Source organism: Pelodiscus sinensis, chromosome 27, assembly GCF_052426305.1.
Source record: "Pelodiscus sinensis isolate ZL-2025 chromosome 27, ASM5242630v1, whole genome shotgun sequence".
NCBI lineage: Eukaryota > Metazoa > Chordata > Testudines > Trionychidae > Pelodiscus > Pelodiscus sinensis.
In genome coordinates, this window is record NC_143078.1 from 5,959,632 (window position 1) to 5,972,505 (window position 12,874).

Sequence of the window (12,874 nt, forward strand, 5' to 3'; positions counted from 1 at the left end):
AAAGTATTTCTGGATAAATAGCTTGTTTTTGTTAACAGCCTCAGAGCTTTCTTCCTGATCCAGCAAATGGATAGGACCTCTTGCATATTAAGGAACATCTCTGAATAGCACAGTTTATTTTGAAATTTGGTGATGTTTAGACAGGGCCAAGTTTTAAAATAAGCTACTTTGAAACACTGAAAATAAGCTGCCCAGTTTGCATCACTTATTGCTAGCTATGGGTGTAGTGTAGATGCACCCAATACTTTTTCCACTCAGGCAATGAATTTCTACAAAATATTTCCAGCTAGGGACTACACCTAGAAGAGATGACATACAGGAGTTGGGGAGTACAGGAAGTTGTGGGTGCACTGAATGTTTTCTCCTTTTCTTTCCAATCCACTCCACTGTTCTCTTCTGCATTGCCTCTGGCTTTACTATATATTGTCTGTCTAAAACAATATCTTAAGTCTGCCATGCTTGGCAAAGGCTAGCCATCCCATAAGTACAGGAAAAAATCCTAGCCCGCTTAATCTTGCTAAGCAAAACATCTTAGTAAAATTATTTGAGAATTAAATTAAACACCCAAAACTTTCAAAAAGCAAGAGCTGGCAGTTAGGCTGGACAGACTAAAACCATTAATTCATTTTTATGAGAGAGTTGCATATTTGTGATGAAATTAGTTTCTTATTTTAAAAACCACTCATTTAAATGTTTGATTTTTAAAAGAAACTGTCTAAATCATTTTTGAAAAAACCCATTGATTTGTATCCATCCTGGCATGAATATAGCTATTTGGTGAGGTCTCCCTCCATTAACAGTAATCAGAAATGCTAGAAACTTATACACCCCTTTTATGCCATAGGGCAAGCTTTCCTTCCACTACCTTGCCAGTTTAATTCAACCCCCAATCACTTTAGGTGTGAGGGGAAGGGTCCATTTCCAAGCACTCAAATTACTCACTGGGCTGCAGGAGAAGGCATTTGTTCCACTGAGAACTCTTCCCACTTTACAACCAAAGGGACAGTTATGAGAACAAAGAACCAGCAGAACAAAAAAACAAAACAAAACAAAAAAAATCAACTATTTTATTGTAGCCCCTAAGGGCAGAAAAATTGCTTAATCACAAAAGTATAGGTTAGAACACCACTATCATTTACTGAATAATGGGGGAAAGGCTCAACTGATTGCTTCTCTACACTTTAGCCCTCTGTCAGCTATTCCTGGTGTGTCAGAGGACAGCTACAGAAGTGCCACAGGTGATAAAGGATTCCATAAATAGCTTAGTTTGGGAAAGTTGTCCCCCTAAAAGCAAATATCCTGCTGACTTTATAATTGACTGGACAAGGGAGAGAATAGGCTTTCCTGACTTCTGTTTTGGAAGTAGAACAAGCATTTTATTATCACTACTCTTAGCATGTGTGGGAACTGAGCAGTTAAATACAAATTCAAAGTGGTGAATGGGGATGTTTTGGTGCATTAACATTCTTCACATCCTGCAACTGCTGCATACATTGAAAGCTGAACTTAGTCTTATATTCCTTTTTGCATAGGATCTGTAGAGTGTATCAACTGATCAGCTACCAAGCTATTTCATTAACTAAGTAAAACAAAATTTGATTTCAGTCCTTTACAATAATCCCAACAAGGGCCAGAAATTCCTAGGGTATCTGTGGAAATACAAATTTGTGAAATTTAAATGGAAAGAACCTCCCTCCCCTGAAAACCAATACCCAAGAAGAAGATCTAATCTCTATTTACCGCCTATTCAGAGTTATTGCTACATTAGCAAGTTTTATGAAATCAGTAAGAATCATCCTTTTGTAGTGTAATTATATGAACTGCACCCAAAAGGGAGACAGTATCACACTATGGATCACAGGTCTCAGCTACTCAGTCTGACTTTGGTTCGTGCATCAGTTTCTCAATCTCCAGGTAGAGTTTCTGCACTTGCAGCAGCATTTTCAGATGCTCCAGAGGCACATCACACTCCATAAACTCTTCTCTCTTCGGAACCAGCTTGCATGCATCAGTAGTGCTTCGCTTTTCCTGTAGAACAGAGGGGACATGCTTATGCTGCAGATGGCAAGGATGACTCCCTCAAGGATGCTTGCTCCTTTGAGAATGAGCCTAAGTTCCTGCCAAGCCCTGCACAGCGACTCAGGGCATCAGTAGGGCAAGATGCCCCTCCCAAAGCCCAGAAGCTGTCACTGCTGGGGGACACAGGGGAGGGGGAAGGGAAGCATCCTTCCCCCGCTGGCCCCAACAAGGAGCAGCTGTGGCCAAAACAGTTCTGTACTGGGGCCTGTGGGGAGGGGTCCTCCCCCTGGCTTGGGCAGCTGTGCCAAGGCCCGCTAGGAAGTGGCCAGTGCAGCAGATCCAGCCCCGAGGCAGGGGCTATGGTGCCCCAGAACTGACAGGTGCCAGGCAGCCTGCCTTAGCACCACTGACCAGGAGCTTCTCACATAAGCCCAAGCCCCAACCCAGCTTACGTCTCCCCAAACCTGAGCTACTCCCTGAATCCCAAACCCCTCAACCCCATACCAAAGCCCACATGCCCAGCTCAGAGGCTATAATCACACCCCAATCCACGCCCCAGAGCCCACCCCATCTAACATCTCAAACCCCTCATCCCCAGAGCCCTCAAAAAGGTCTCTCCCGCCTCCTGCACTCCAGCCTGGCTGCCTCACATCCCCCTCCTATATCCCAACTCATCTAACTCCACCCCTGAGCATGGTGCCCTCTTCTGAATCTCAAACCCATCACCACCAGAGCCTTTGCACCCCAGCCCTGAGTCCCCTCCCACACTCAGAACTCCTTGGGCCCACTCATGCCACATGAACTTTGTGTGCACCAATAGGAATGAGATGGGTCAGACATCATGCGCACTAGTGTGGGGGCAACGAAGTTCATTCCCCTCAAGGGTGGGGACAATTCAAGGGAATTCTGATCTGAGCCCTCACGCAGTCTGATACAGGTGTCTGCCCCATAGCCGGAGTATGCTGTGTGCCTTCAAATGCTATTCAGTTCTACAGGAACCCACTGCCACAGATTAAGACAGTGGGCAGGAACCAGCCCTCCTTGCACTCAGTGTTCTGAGTTCAGTCATACACTCACCCTTTGCTGGGTAGAAAAAAATGAAAGTGCTTTGTAACAGAAGTTTCTTCCTTCTGTTGTGATGTTTACCCACCAAGTTGTATTTTTTGCATGGAGCAGCTGCTATTAAAAAAGCAGCTTTTTAAGTGGAGGGGGTTTTCCAGCTAACTAGGTTTTAACACCATATGATACACCAATGTCCCTTGTCCCTGCCCGATCAAAGTTGTTTTTGCTTCATCAAATCAAGGCTATGACTATTCTTTATATTAGAAATTGGAAAGGGTGCATCAAGAAAGCCAACTGGACAATGATACTTACACACTGTGGTATCTCTGTCCAGTTGCCATCTGCTAAACAAGTAATATTAAATCTGTCTGCTGCAGGCAGGTGGGAATGGTTTGAAAGCTGGTAGTCAGGAGAGCATTTGAAGGGAATGGTTTCAGTCACATGGTACCACATTTTGTCATCCAGCGCATTGACCACATTTCCATTTTGTACCTTTGGCTTCGGACACTGAACTGAAAGTGCAGAAGGGAATCAGTTCATTGAGAGGAATAGATGCACTCAATTACTAGTTATTGACTACCAAGACTTCTTGAAAGCCTCATGACTTAGTGAACAGCAGAGATTACACATACAATAGCCAAGAGGTGCCACGAGGGCCCAATGCTAAAGCTCTGATTCTGTAAGTCACCAATTGCAGTGTGATTTCATTTCTCTCTCCTACTCCTAAACGCATCCTCAGGTTTTACTGTTATTTGGATGAAAAGAAAACATACTGATTCCTCTTTCGTACCAGCTATGCTGTACCATTTCCAGACATGAACTGTTTAGAGCCATTAAATGAATTCACCTTGGCAAACTGGAACACTCTCATTCCAACCAGTTTTACTTCGTTTATAACATTGGGCAGAAGTCGCTCCAATTAATCTGTACCTAAGAAAAAAGGTTCAAGTTTGTCAGTCAAGTAAGCAAAGAACTAGTTAACAGCCCAGAAAGATGGAATGGGTTTTCTTTCAGCCAGTAGGTGGAGACAAATGATTGAGCAGTAGCAGGGACCTGCAAAATATGGCCCATGAGCTGGATGCTGCCTGCCAAACTTTCACATCTGGCCCACCACAATGGCTGGGACACCAATGTCCCCCAAACCAGCAAGACCCGTGGGCAGGCTCCCTGCCTGCTGCATCCCTAAATGCTGCTCAAAGCAGCCAATTTCTGGGATCAGCACTTATTGCACAGTATATGGTCCTTGATGGGGAAAGGGTCTCCTCATGCTGCCCCTACTCTCAGGGCAATCATCATACCTCCCACTTGCCAGAAGCCAGCCAATAGGAGATGCCTGGGCTGTGCTTGTGGATGCAAGCATGTGGAGCCTCCCCTCCACCATAACGCACCACAGATACACACATGCTGAATCTAGCAGCCAGCTGCTTTGAGCAGCACATTGGGCTGTAGCAGACCAGAAGCCTGCCTGAGAACCCTGTTGGGCTACTAGACAGGAGCTGTCTAGAGTAAGCACCTCCAAGCCCAAGCCTGCATCTGACATCCCATTCCTTCCTGCACTCAACCTCCCTTCCCATGCCAAAAACCCAAATCTCTGCACCTTCTCCTGCACTAGGTCAGCTCCCTCCCAGACATGGCACTCCCTCCCAGACCCATCCCCAAGGTCAAGATCCACTCCTGCAATCAGTCACCCTCCTGTTCCCCAATCCCCTACCAAGAGCTTCTTTCTGCACCCCACTTCTGTCCCAGTCCCTGTACCCGCTCCATTAATGTCATAGAAAAATGGAGCACTGACTACTTACCAAGTTCTTGGAGAGGTTCTGCCCTACCTCACCCCAGCAAAAAAAAAAAAAAAAAAAAAAAAAAAAAAAAAAAAAAAAAAATTTGCCCCCTCCATGGGCCAGAGTAATTTCACTTAAACACTATAGGACCAAGGAATTCTGATTTAAGGCAACCTAGAATGTCAAACTGGTGAGTATAAACATGCACAACTGCTCTTACCTACATTTGTTAGAGGTGTGCTAAATCTCTGCAAAGGGGAACAAGTGATACTTCTAAATTGGAAATACAGATATTTGCATTCTTCCTAATGGGTAGAAGAGGGCTGCAACCATCCCCATTATAGATCTCAAATGCCTAGAAAGCATGGTATGTTAGACCTACTTCACCCAGGCTAGAAGGCAGTTAACAAGCAACCCTAGACACAGGCATTTAACTTCCATGTGGTTTGGAAAGCCAGCCATCCTCAGAGAGGTGCCTCCCTTACTCTATCTCCTCATTCAGCCTGGGCCTCTGCATCCACCCACAGACATGCAATTCCTCTTCCCAGAGGACTTAACTCATGCTGCCAGGGAAAGCCCTCTGAAGTTTGATATAGTGAAAACTAAAACCATATACACCTGCACTTGTGTTTTTTTCTGTCTCCATGAAAAGCAATTTATTAGCTACCTCAAAATTTAGGAAGCACCCACTTAAAAGATTGAGGCAACAGGCCATTTATGATTCCCCCAAATCTTGCCACAACCCAACTAAACTTGACACCAGCTTGATAACTATTGACATCCAAGGGATATTTGCTGCTGCAGAACAGAAAAAAGGACTGCTTCTACCTGGGGCTACCTTTTGTGGGTCATGTTCTGCTACACACTACCAGCACCTGTTCAAGATGCTAAGACTAACCAATAGCCATCCCTGTAACAAGGCAGAGATGGCACACTGATTAGTGAATGCTGCCTGCAGGTAGGGCTCACCTTAGGGCTCATGATTTAGCACTTGCTGGGGTGATAGGGTTTGAGTCTAGGATCCTGAAAAACATTGAGTGAATTAGGTGGCCACCTCCCACTGAGTAATAACCATGAGTGGATCGCTAGCTGCCTTCAACTCTTTCAAAGGACACAGGCATAATTCTTAAGGCCCATCCAGTAACAGATTTATAGCACCAGACTTCTATGTTCGTGAAGTTTAAAGTAGTTTTCCATACTGCACCAGTGGTTTTACACCAACCTAAGTTCTGTTAGACATCAAAACAGGAAATTTGCCACATACCCTTCATTGCAGGAGAAGTCTGCTTGCATAAGAGTCCTCGTGTCTGTTAAAACAACCTCGCCATTTTCTAGTCTTAGTATTTCACATGATCTTCCTAGAAGAGAGAACAAGTATAGTATTAATGGGAAAAGAAAAAGGAGAATAGACCAATCCACACCATCTAACAAATGCCATAGAAGATCAAGCCAATGGTCTAGTCCAGTGGTTTAAGGTGAGGGCCCATTTGTAAGTGATTATGGTCTGTTGTCAATCAATTGTCTGGGCATGGACACCCTGGGACCATTTCAGTCAGGTCCTGCATATCCAGAGGGACAGGCAGTAGCAGTGTTCCCTCTGAGATTTTCCATCTATGAGCCAAGTGACCTTTATCTTGGGCACCAATATGACATCATGGGCACTTGTTTGGATGTGTGCCACTGAGGCACCCACCAGTTACCAACCAAGTTACATAGCTATAAAATTTGAAGTATTATGTACAAAAAAATGTTGAAATGGATAATTAAAAAGATGCATGACCCTGCATCCACCTACCCTGAAAGCCACCCCACTTGCTGGACCTATGGTTGCCAGGTGTCCAGTTTTGAACTGGACAGTTCAGTATTTGAGCTTTCTGTTCAGGAAAAGTTTTCTAAGTAAAATGTAATGTAGATGGGGATGTCATGTCAAGTGTGTCTGGTATTTTAATTGAATCCATCTGGCAACCCTAGCTGGACCCTGCCCCCAACACACACTGGGCAGGCCCCACTGCCTTTGCTCCCATCAGAACCACACACAACCAGCCGGTACCTATATAGGCCTGACTAAGTGCCTACCCCCCACATCCCTGTAGTTGTGCCCAGCCTTGCAATCTGCCCCCCCATGCCACAAGTATACATGCCAGGGCCATGCTAACTTCCTACCCAAACATCCAGCCAGTACCTGGGCCTAAAGTCCACAATCCAAGTGCTGTATCCTGGAGAAGCAATAAACCCTCATTCTACTGGCTGGTGGAATCTATTCTTGCTGCTACAGGGCTTCAGGATCAGGGAGAACTCTGAATCACTGTCACACCCAGGATTGCACATCACATGTTCTCTCCTGCCCATTACCCAGAGACCTGTGTCCAACTCCACACTTGGCCCTCTCCTCCCAAATTTACCTGTACCCCGTAACTCCCCCATCAGACAACAGCTGCCTTTGCCCTCCCCTGACCCAGCTTCTGTCCTGGGCCCTCTCTGTCCTTGGCCCCACTGCCTCCTCCACATCATGCCCCACCCTGATTCTCACATAGCTCCTCTGGCCCTGGCCACTGGAGCAGCTGCATGCTGCCTGCCATGTGGCTCCTTTGGCCCTGGCTGCTGGAGCAGCTGTCTCCATGGCTCTGCTTAGGAGATGGGTGGGGTGGACATCTCTCTGGGCACCAGCACAAGCATGCAGTTTAGAGTGATCCCTGTTGGGCACTGCCTGGCACTTAGCTTACAGTGGTTGCTCCCACAGCTGTGACAAGGGGCAGGCTAGACTTGGCTCTCAGCTGTGGTCCTTGCAACTTCTGCAGTTGCAGCACCACTTAGCTTTAGCCCTGCTCCACAAGTGGGCCAAATCTGCCTAAGTGGCATTGTGGTCTACCTCATGGAGCCGCAGTGTCACTCAGATTTGGGCTACCACCAGGGCAGGTCAGTAGCTAGGCTAATAGGTCCTGTGCCTCAAGGCCTCAGCAAGAGGGCCTGTACCATGACCTGCTTTGTGCACCTGCCTGACACTTGCCAGGGCAAGCACCCCCTTGACTCAGCAGGAGCAACAAGTGAGGGGCTGGCAAGGAGCTGCAGAAGGATCCCCACTTGCCCTCCTCAACCTCTACAACAAGAATACTCTAAAAACTGAGATGCTTTCTCCAGTAAGGGAACCTTATGTCAAACAAAAAATTCACCACTGCTACATGGAATTCAAAACCGTGACTAACCAATATGAAGTTAGAACTCCAGATGATTAACAGGGACAACTTTCATTCATGAAGGCAAAAACCTCATGTTGATCAAGGATTGTACTCTGCAGAGGCCTTGCAGACATGGGTAAGGCCCAGTGACTTCACAGGACCCAAGCATGTGGCTATTCACAGGGACAGAGTGCAAATGTCAACAGCTATGCATGTAACTTCAAGCAGCATTAATACACAGAAAGCTATGCTTTAATGTGCACAAGGCAGCAGAGTTAAGGTCCATCAACTTCCAACTGCACATAGGTAACTAGTTTAACTATTTTTTGGCACAGACTATTGCTTACATATTCTTGATGTGAGTAAATTTTCAAAAACTGTATTCTTAGTAAGCCAAGAAAAGTATTTTATCCAAGGTATTATGAATTTGTTTTATCAAGTTCATAATACATTCAACACTGGATTTACTTTTAGTATAGTCATTTGAATAAGGCTGAATTCTATATTCATTATTTTCTACAACCACCACTTGTACAATAAGATCGGTCCCTCAAAGGGTATCCAAGAATAGAGTGACTTAAATTTTTCAAAGACAGTACACAGATATTACACTTGGTTGCAGAACATGTGTTGCTGGGGATGGATTTGGGCAGAAGGTGGGAGGTAAAAGGTCTGGGCAGCAGAAAAGGTGCAGCAGCAGAGTGGGAGTGTGGAGCCTTGGTGGGTTGGGGTACACGAGGGGGATGGGGAACACTTACCTAGCTCCCTGCCTCCAGCCACTTCCAGACACCCCCGCTCCCATTGACCCGTGATTACAGCCAATGGGAGTAGTAAGGAAAGTTCCCAGGTGATCCATTCCCTGTGCTGCAGTTCCACCAGCCACTGGGAAGGAGAGCAGCAGCCCATGAGTCTCCCCCACCCTTCCTAACAGGAGTGCCAGCACCGGCTTCCTCTCACAAGGGTGGGGGAGCCCCGGGGCTGGAGCGCCAGCATTGGCTCCACGCTGCAGGGAGGGGAACCCCCGAGCCTGCGCCCACCTGTAAGATAGTCAGAGACTACTAGCAGTCCGCAAGCCACACTGAGAACCACTGGCCCGGGCAGACAGGCGCAGGAGGGACGCCAAAGGCACAGACTATTCCAGCCCCTGTTGCACTCCTGCGGCCGCGCGTGGAAGTGGCTTGGTGAGCGCTCGGAGGCGGCTTTGCTGGGCGGGTGGTTTACCTCTTGCCCCACCACCCGGAGCGCGCTGACACACACTGGCAGTCTGCCGGGCACTAACCCGGGCACGCTGGGGTCTCCCTACAACCCCAGCCATTGCAGCCGGCCGCTGGCCTGCCCTGCCGCAGGGAATCCAGATCTTTAGGAGGGTGGGGAACGGCCCGCAGGGGACAAAACTGCAGCAGCAGGAGAGGCTCCCGAGCCACCAAGCCAGGGGAGAGGGGGGCGCGGCCGCAACTCACCGGGCCGAGGCAGCACCACCAGCAGCAGCAGCGCCAGGAGCCCGCGGGCGGCGAGCGAGCAGCGCGGACCCGAGCCCATGACCGCTCGCTGGACTGGCGGGGATCGGGCTGCGGTGCCTGGGCTGCAGCCCAAATTAGGAGGCGGGACCACCGCAAAGTGGGCGGAGTCTGGGCACTGCGGGGCGGGGCTTGCCATTGCTGGGAACCCACGTGCTGTCCGGGCAGCAGGTGCCGGGGGGAGGCTGCGCTTGGCCGAGGTGATTGACTCGTTCCGGGAATCAGCAGCCGGCCTGCAGTGGGGGCGGCGGGGGGCCGTGCTCGAGCCCACGCGTGGAAGGGCAGCTGCTCGTGGGCTCACAGGTTCCTGGCTGCAGACCCCGGCCCTTCCAGCCCCGGGCTCACAGCCCCGGCAGAGCAACAGCTTCGGCGCTGGTGCTCAGCAGGAGTAAGTTCCCAGCCGCTTCGGGTTTCCTTTCCCGTCTGCGCCCCCGGGGGCAACAGCCTTCCCCGGCCCTGCCGCCTGCCCCCACCCGGGTTCTGCCCACCGAAAGAAGACAGTTGGTGGGGCTATTTCAGTCCTCTTTACTCTGTCCCCCAGCCAAGCCCCTTCACTCCTGCCATACCCAAGCCAAGGGAAAGGCCAGAGGCAGTCCGAAGGGGCTGCGTTAAATTTCACACGGCCACAAGCTAGCAGCAGTCCCAGGAAGGTAAGATCTGACTCCTACATATTCACTTGGATTACACCCCCGGCTACAACTAGGGATGGACCAGGATAACTGTTTAGTTAGTTAACCAATAGGCCTGGGCTTATTGGTTACCACCTCATCCTGTTGGTTCTTTCCAAAGTCCACAGCACAGGGCCACAGCTGGCTCCCTGAGAGCAAGGTAGGAGCCAGTACATGCTGGGAGCCAAGTGTGCCCCCTACTACTCCCTCCAATACAGAGGCAGCCGCTAGCTCCCCAGGAGCAAAGCTGCTGGCAGGAGCATCTGCACCCTGGGAGCCAATTGCTGCTCCACACTGCTGACTGACAGAGGCAGCAATGTGGGGCAGGAGCCAGTGCACGCCAAAGCCTTCTGCCACCATGCATGCATGTAACTGTCACATTATCAGCAGTTACCCTGTAACATCCCTAGTACAAACATTAAGACAGGTCAGCTAAATGGTAGGCAATGCTTATCAAAGTATGTGAAAAGAGAACAAACATTCCTAGGGGGTTGTGAGAATTCAACTTAAGTTATGCCAGTCCTGAGCACATGAGAGAGGAGTGAGGCATGTGACTGGCAGCTGACAAACAGTCTGAATAGAAATGCATTTCCCTAAAATGTCATTAACCTTGCTGGGTTGACTGAAGTGTTACCAGCCTCTTGCCCAGTAAGTCAGTCATACCTGAGTTTGAAGAGGCTGCTCCTGTGCCATTGAGCGGTTGGCATCCCCATGGAAAACTCTTGCAGTTGCTTAATCTATTGGTGATCACCACTGACAGCCAGAAGGGTATAATTTCATAAGAACACAGCTTACCCCAAGAATGCAAAACAGTGCAAGGTGGCACTGACAGCTTGTCACCTTCAAGCCATCCCAGGTATTCGCTCTGGCCAAGTATCTCTCTCCACCCCTAAACCAAAGTCTCTTTCCTCATTTTCTCACTCTGGGGACCTTGAGACTCTAGGAGCCCTAGCTCTCTGACAATATGCTCTACCCCCTCTCCCCTGCATCTGGAGTTATAAACACTCTGATAGCAGATGGGCTCAATCATTCTTTTCACTCCTGCTAATCTATTGCTACTTACTCTATACCTACTCTTTCTTCCAGGACTGGACTTGGGGGCCTCTCATCAGCTGCCAAGATTTTACCAGCTTTACCTTTTTTTCCCCGAGCCTTGCTTGTCTCACTAACACTTTTCTTGTCCAGGTTGGCCAAACTGAACACAACCTAGTCTCAAGAAATAACAGTAAGGTATTATCTGGTTCTTAACACACATCCTCTCATCTAGGAAGTGACTGAAGTCTCCCTTCTAAGGCCACTTGGTGCTAGGTTCCTAGCTTATATAGGCCCCAGTTGTTTCTGCCCAGCTGAGTTTTGTCTACTTAAATCCCTGTCTTCTGGTGCAGGTGGGACAGTTAATTGGCCCACTTAGCCAATTTATTCCTCCCAGGTCTTGGGGAGGGGAATAAACATAGCTAATTGAAAATGTGTATTGAAATGACAACTTTTCCTTTTGTTTTTGGGGAATTCAACAGTTAGCAGCAGTAAGCAGCCTGTGAGAAAAGAGGGGCATGAGTGATAGTTAACAAAGAAGCTAAATAGCAATACCAATGTGTTTGTCTCAGGTGTGTGTTCTTCAGGCTGTCAGAATCCTTCTTAGGGTGAAGCTGGTTCTTAACCCACCCATCTATTCCTTATCCCAAACAATAGGTCAACACCTGAAATCATTCCTCAGTATTTAAATTAAGCAAAAATTCTTGGCTGTGATGGCTGTTTACTGAAGTACATACATTTATCCAGTCTTTATGTAACTACTGCTGGATTTGCCCCTAGAACTTTCTTAATTTTTTCATTTCTACTGACTGAAAAATGAATATAAATATTGTAATGATGTGTAAAAACAATATAATTTTGTAGTAAACAAACTTGACATGATATATCTGTATACCCTTAGTTAAGGACTGCAGGATTTGCCCCAAGAATTTTGTTAATTTTTTTCATTTTTAAAAACTGTCTGCAAAATGAATATAAATATTGTCATGATGTGTAAAAGCAATGGTATTTTGTAGTAAACAAACAGCCAAGATGTTTGACAGATGATTAAGAGAGGCACAGTCCCATAGAGTGAGTTAACCATCTTTGGCTCTGTTCCTGTACATTGCTATATGTTGCTAGTCTTCTCAAACCTCCCCCTCCTGATTTCACTGGTACTCTGTAGGGCTGCAGGATTATGCTCACATCAAACGGCTTGCAGACATATCGTCCAAATACTTACTTAAAATATAAAATAGAGAGGCTACATCTACACTGCAGACTTTTTGCGCAAGAACAGCTGTTCTTGTGCAAAAACTTGCAGAGCGTCTACACTGCACGCACGTTCTCGCGCAACTAAATTTACAGTAAAGCATTGGAAAATGGCTTCTTGCGCTAGAGTTATTCCTGTCCCCACAAGGAATAAGCCCTCTTGTGCAAGAGCTCTTCCACAAGAGGGCAGTGTAGACAAGCAACAGAGGTTTCTTGCACTAGAAAGCCCTATGGCTAAAATAGCTATCAGAGCTTTCTTGTGCAAGAGAGCGTCCACACTGTCATGGATGCTCTTACACTAAAGCACATGACAGTGTGGACGCACTCTTGTGGAAGACCTTTTGCACTAGAACTCTTGTGCAAAACAGTTC

General features: G+C 47.6%; 1 protein-coding gene and 1 long non-coding RNA gene across 6 annotated transcripts in view; one reads left to right on the top strand and one right to left on the bottom strand.

Annotated features, from left to right (window-relative positions):
• Positions 1 to 1,053: 1,053 nt before the first annotated feature.
• On the bottom strand, positions 1,054 to 10,928 carry LOC149521390 (apolipoprotein R-like). 3 transcript variants are annotated; one of them, XM_089773669.1, is made up of 6 exons: positions 10,884 to 10,928; positions 8,794 to 8,917; positions 6,124 to 6,217; positions 3,929 to 4,011; positions 3,394 to 3,599; positions 1,054 to 2,028 (listed from the first exon to the last, which is right to left on the bottom strand). In XM_089773669.1, exons 1-6 carry the CDS (start codon positions 10,911 to 10,913, stop codon positions 1,873 to 1,875), a joined length of 693 nt encoding a protein of 230 aa, XP_089629795.1. In that variant the 5' UTR covers positions 10,914 to 10,928; the 3' UTR covers positions 1,054 to 1,872. The 3 variants fall into 3 exon arrangements, with proteins under 3 accessions (XP_089629795.1, XP_089629794.1, XP_089629793.1); XM_089773668.1 differs by lacking the exons at positions 8,794 to 8,917; positions 10,884 to 10,928 and adding an exon at positions 9,496 to 9,653 and having other exon boundaries at positions 3,394 to 3,593; XM_089773667.1 differs by lacking the exons at positions 8,794 to 8,917; positions 10,884 to 10,928 and adding an exon at positions 9,496 to 9,653.
• LOC149521391 (uncharacterized) overlaps positions 9,707 to 12,874 on the top strand; it is a 66,753-nt gene continuing 63,585 nt past the window's right edge. Inside the window, exon 1 of one of the 3 annotated variants that reach the window (XR_016347956.1) lies at positions 9,707 to 9,940. This is a non-coding gene — a long non-coding RNA (uncharacterized LOC149521391). The remainder of the gene's footprint in view (positions 9,941 to 12,874) is intronic. The other 2 variants (XR_016347954.1, XR_016347955.1) reach the window with 2 other exon arrangements.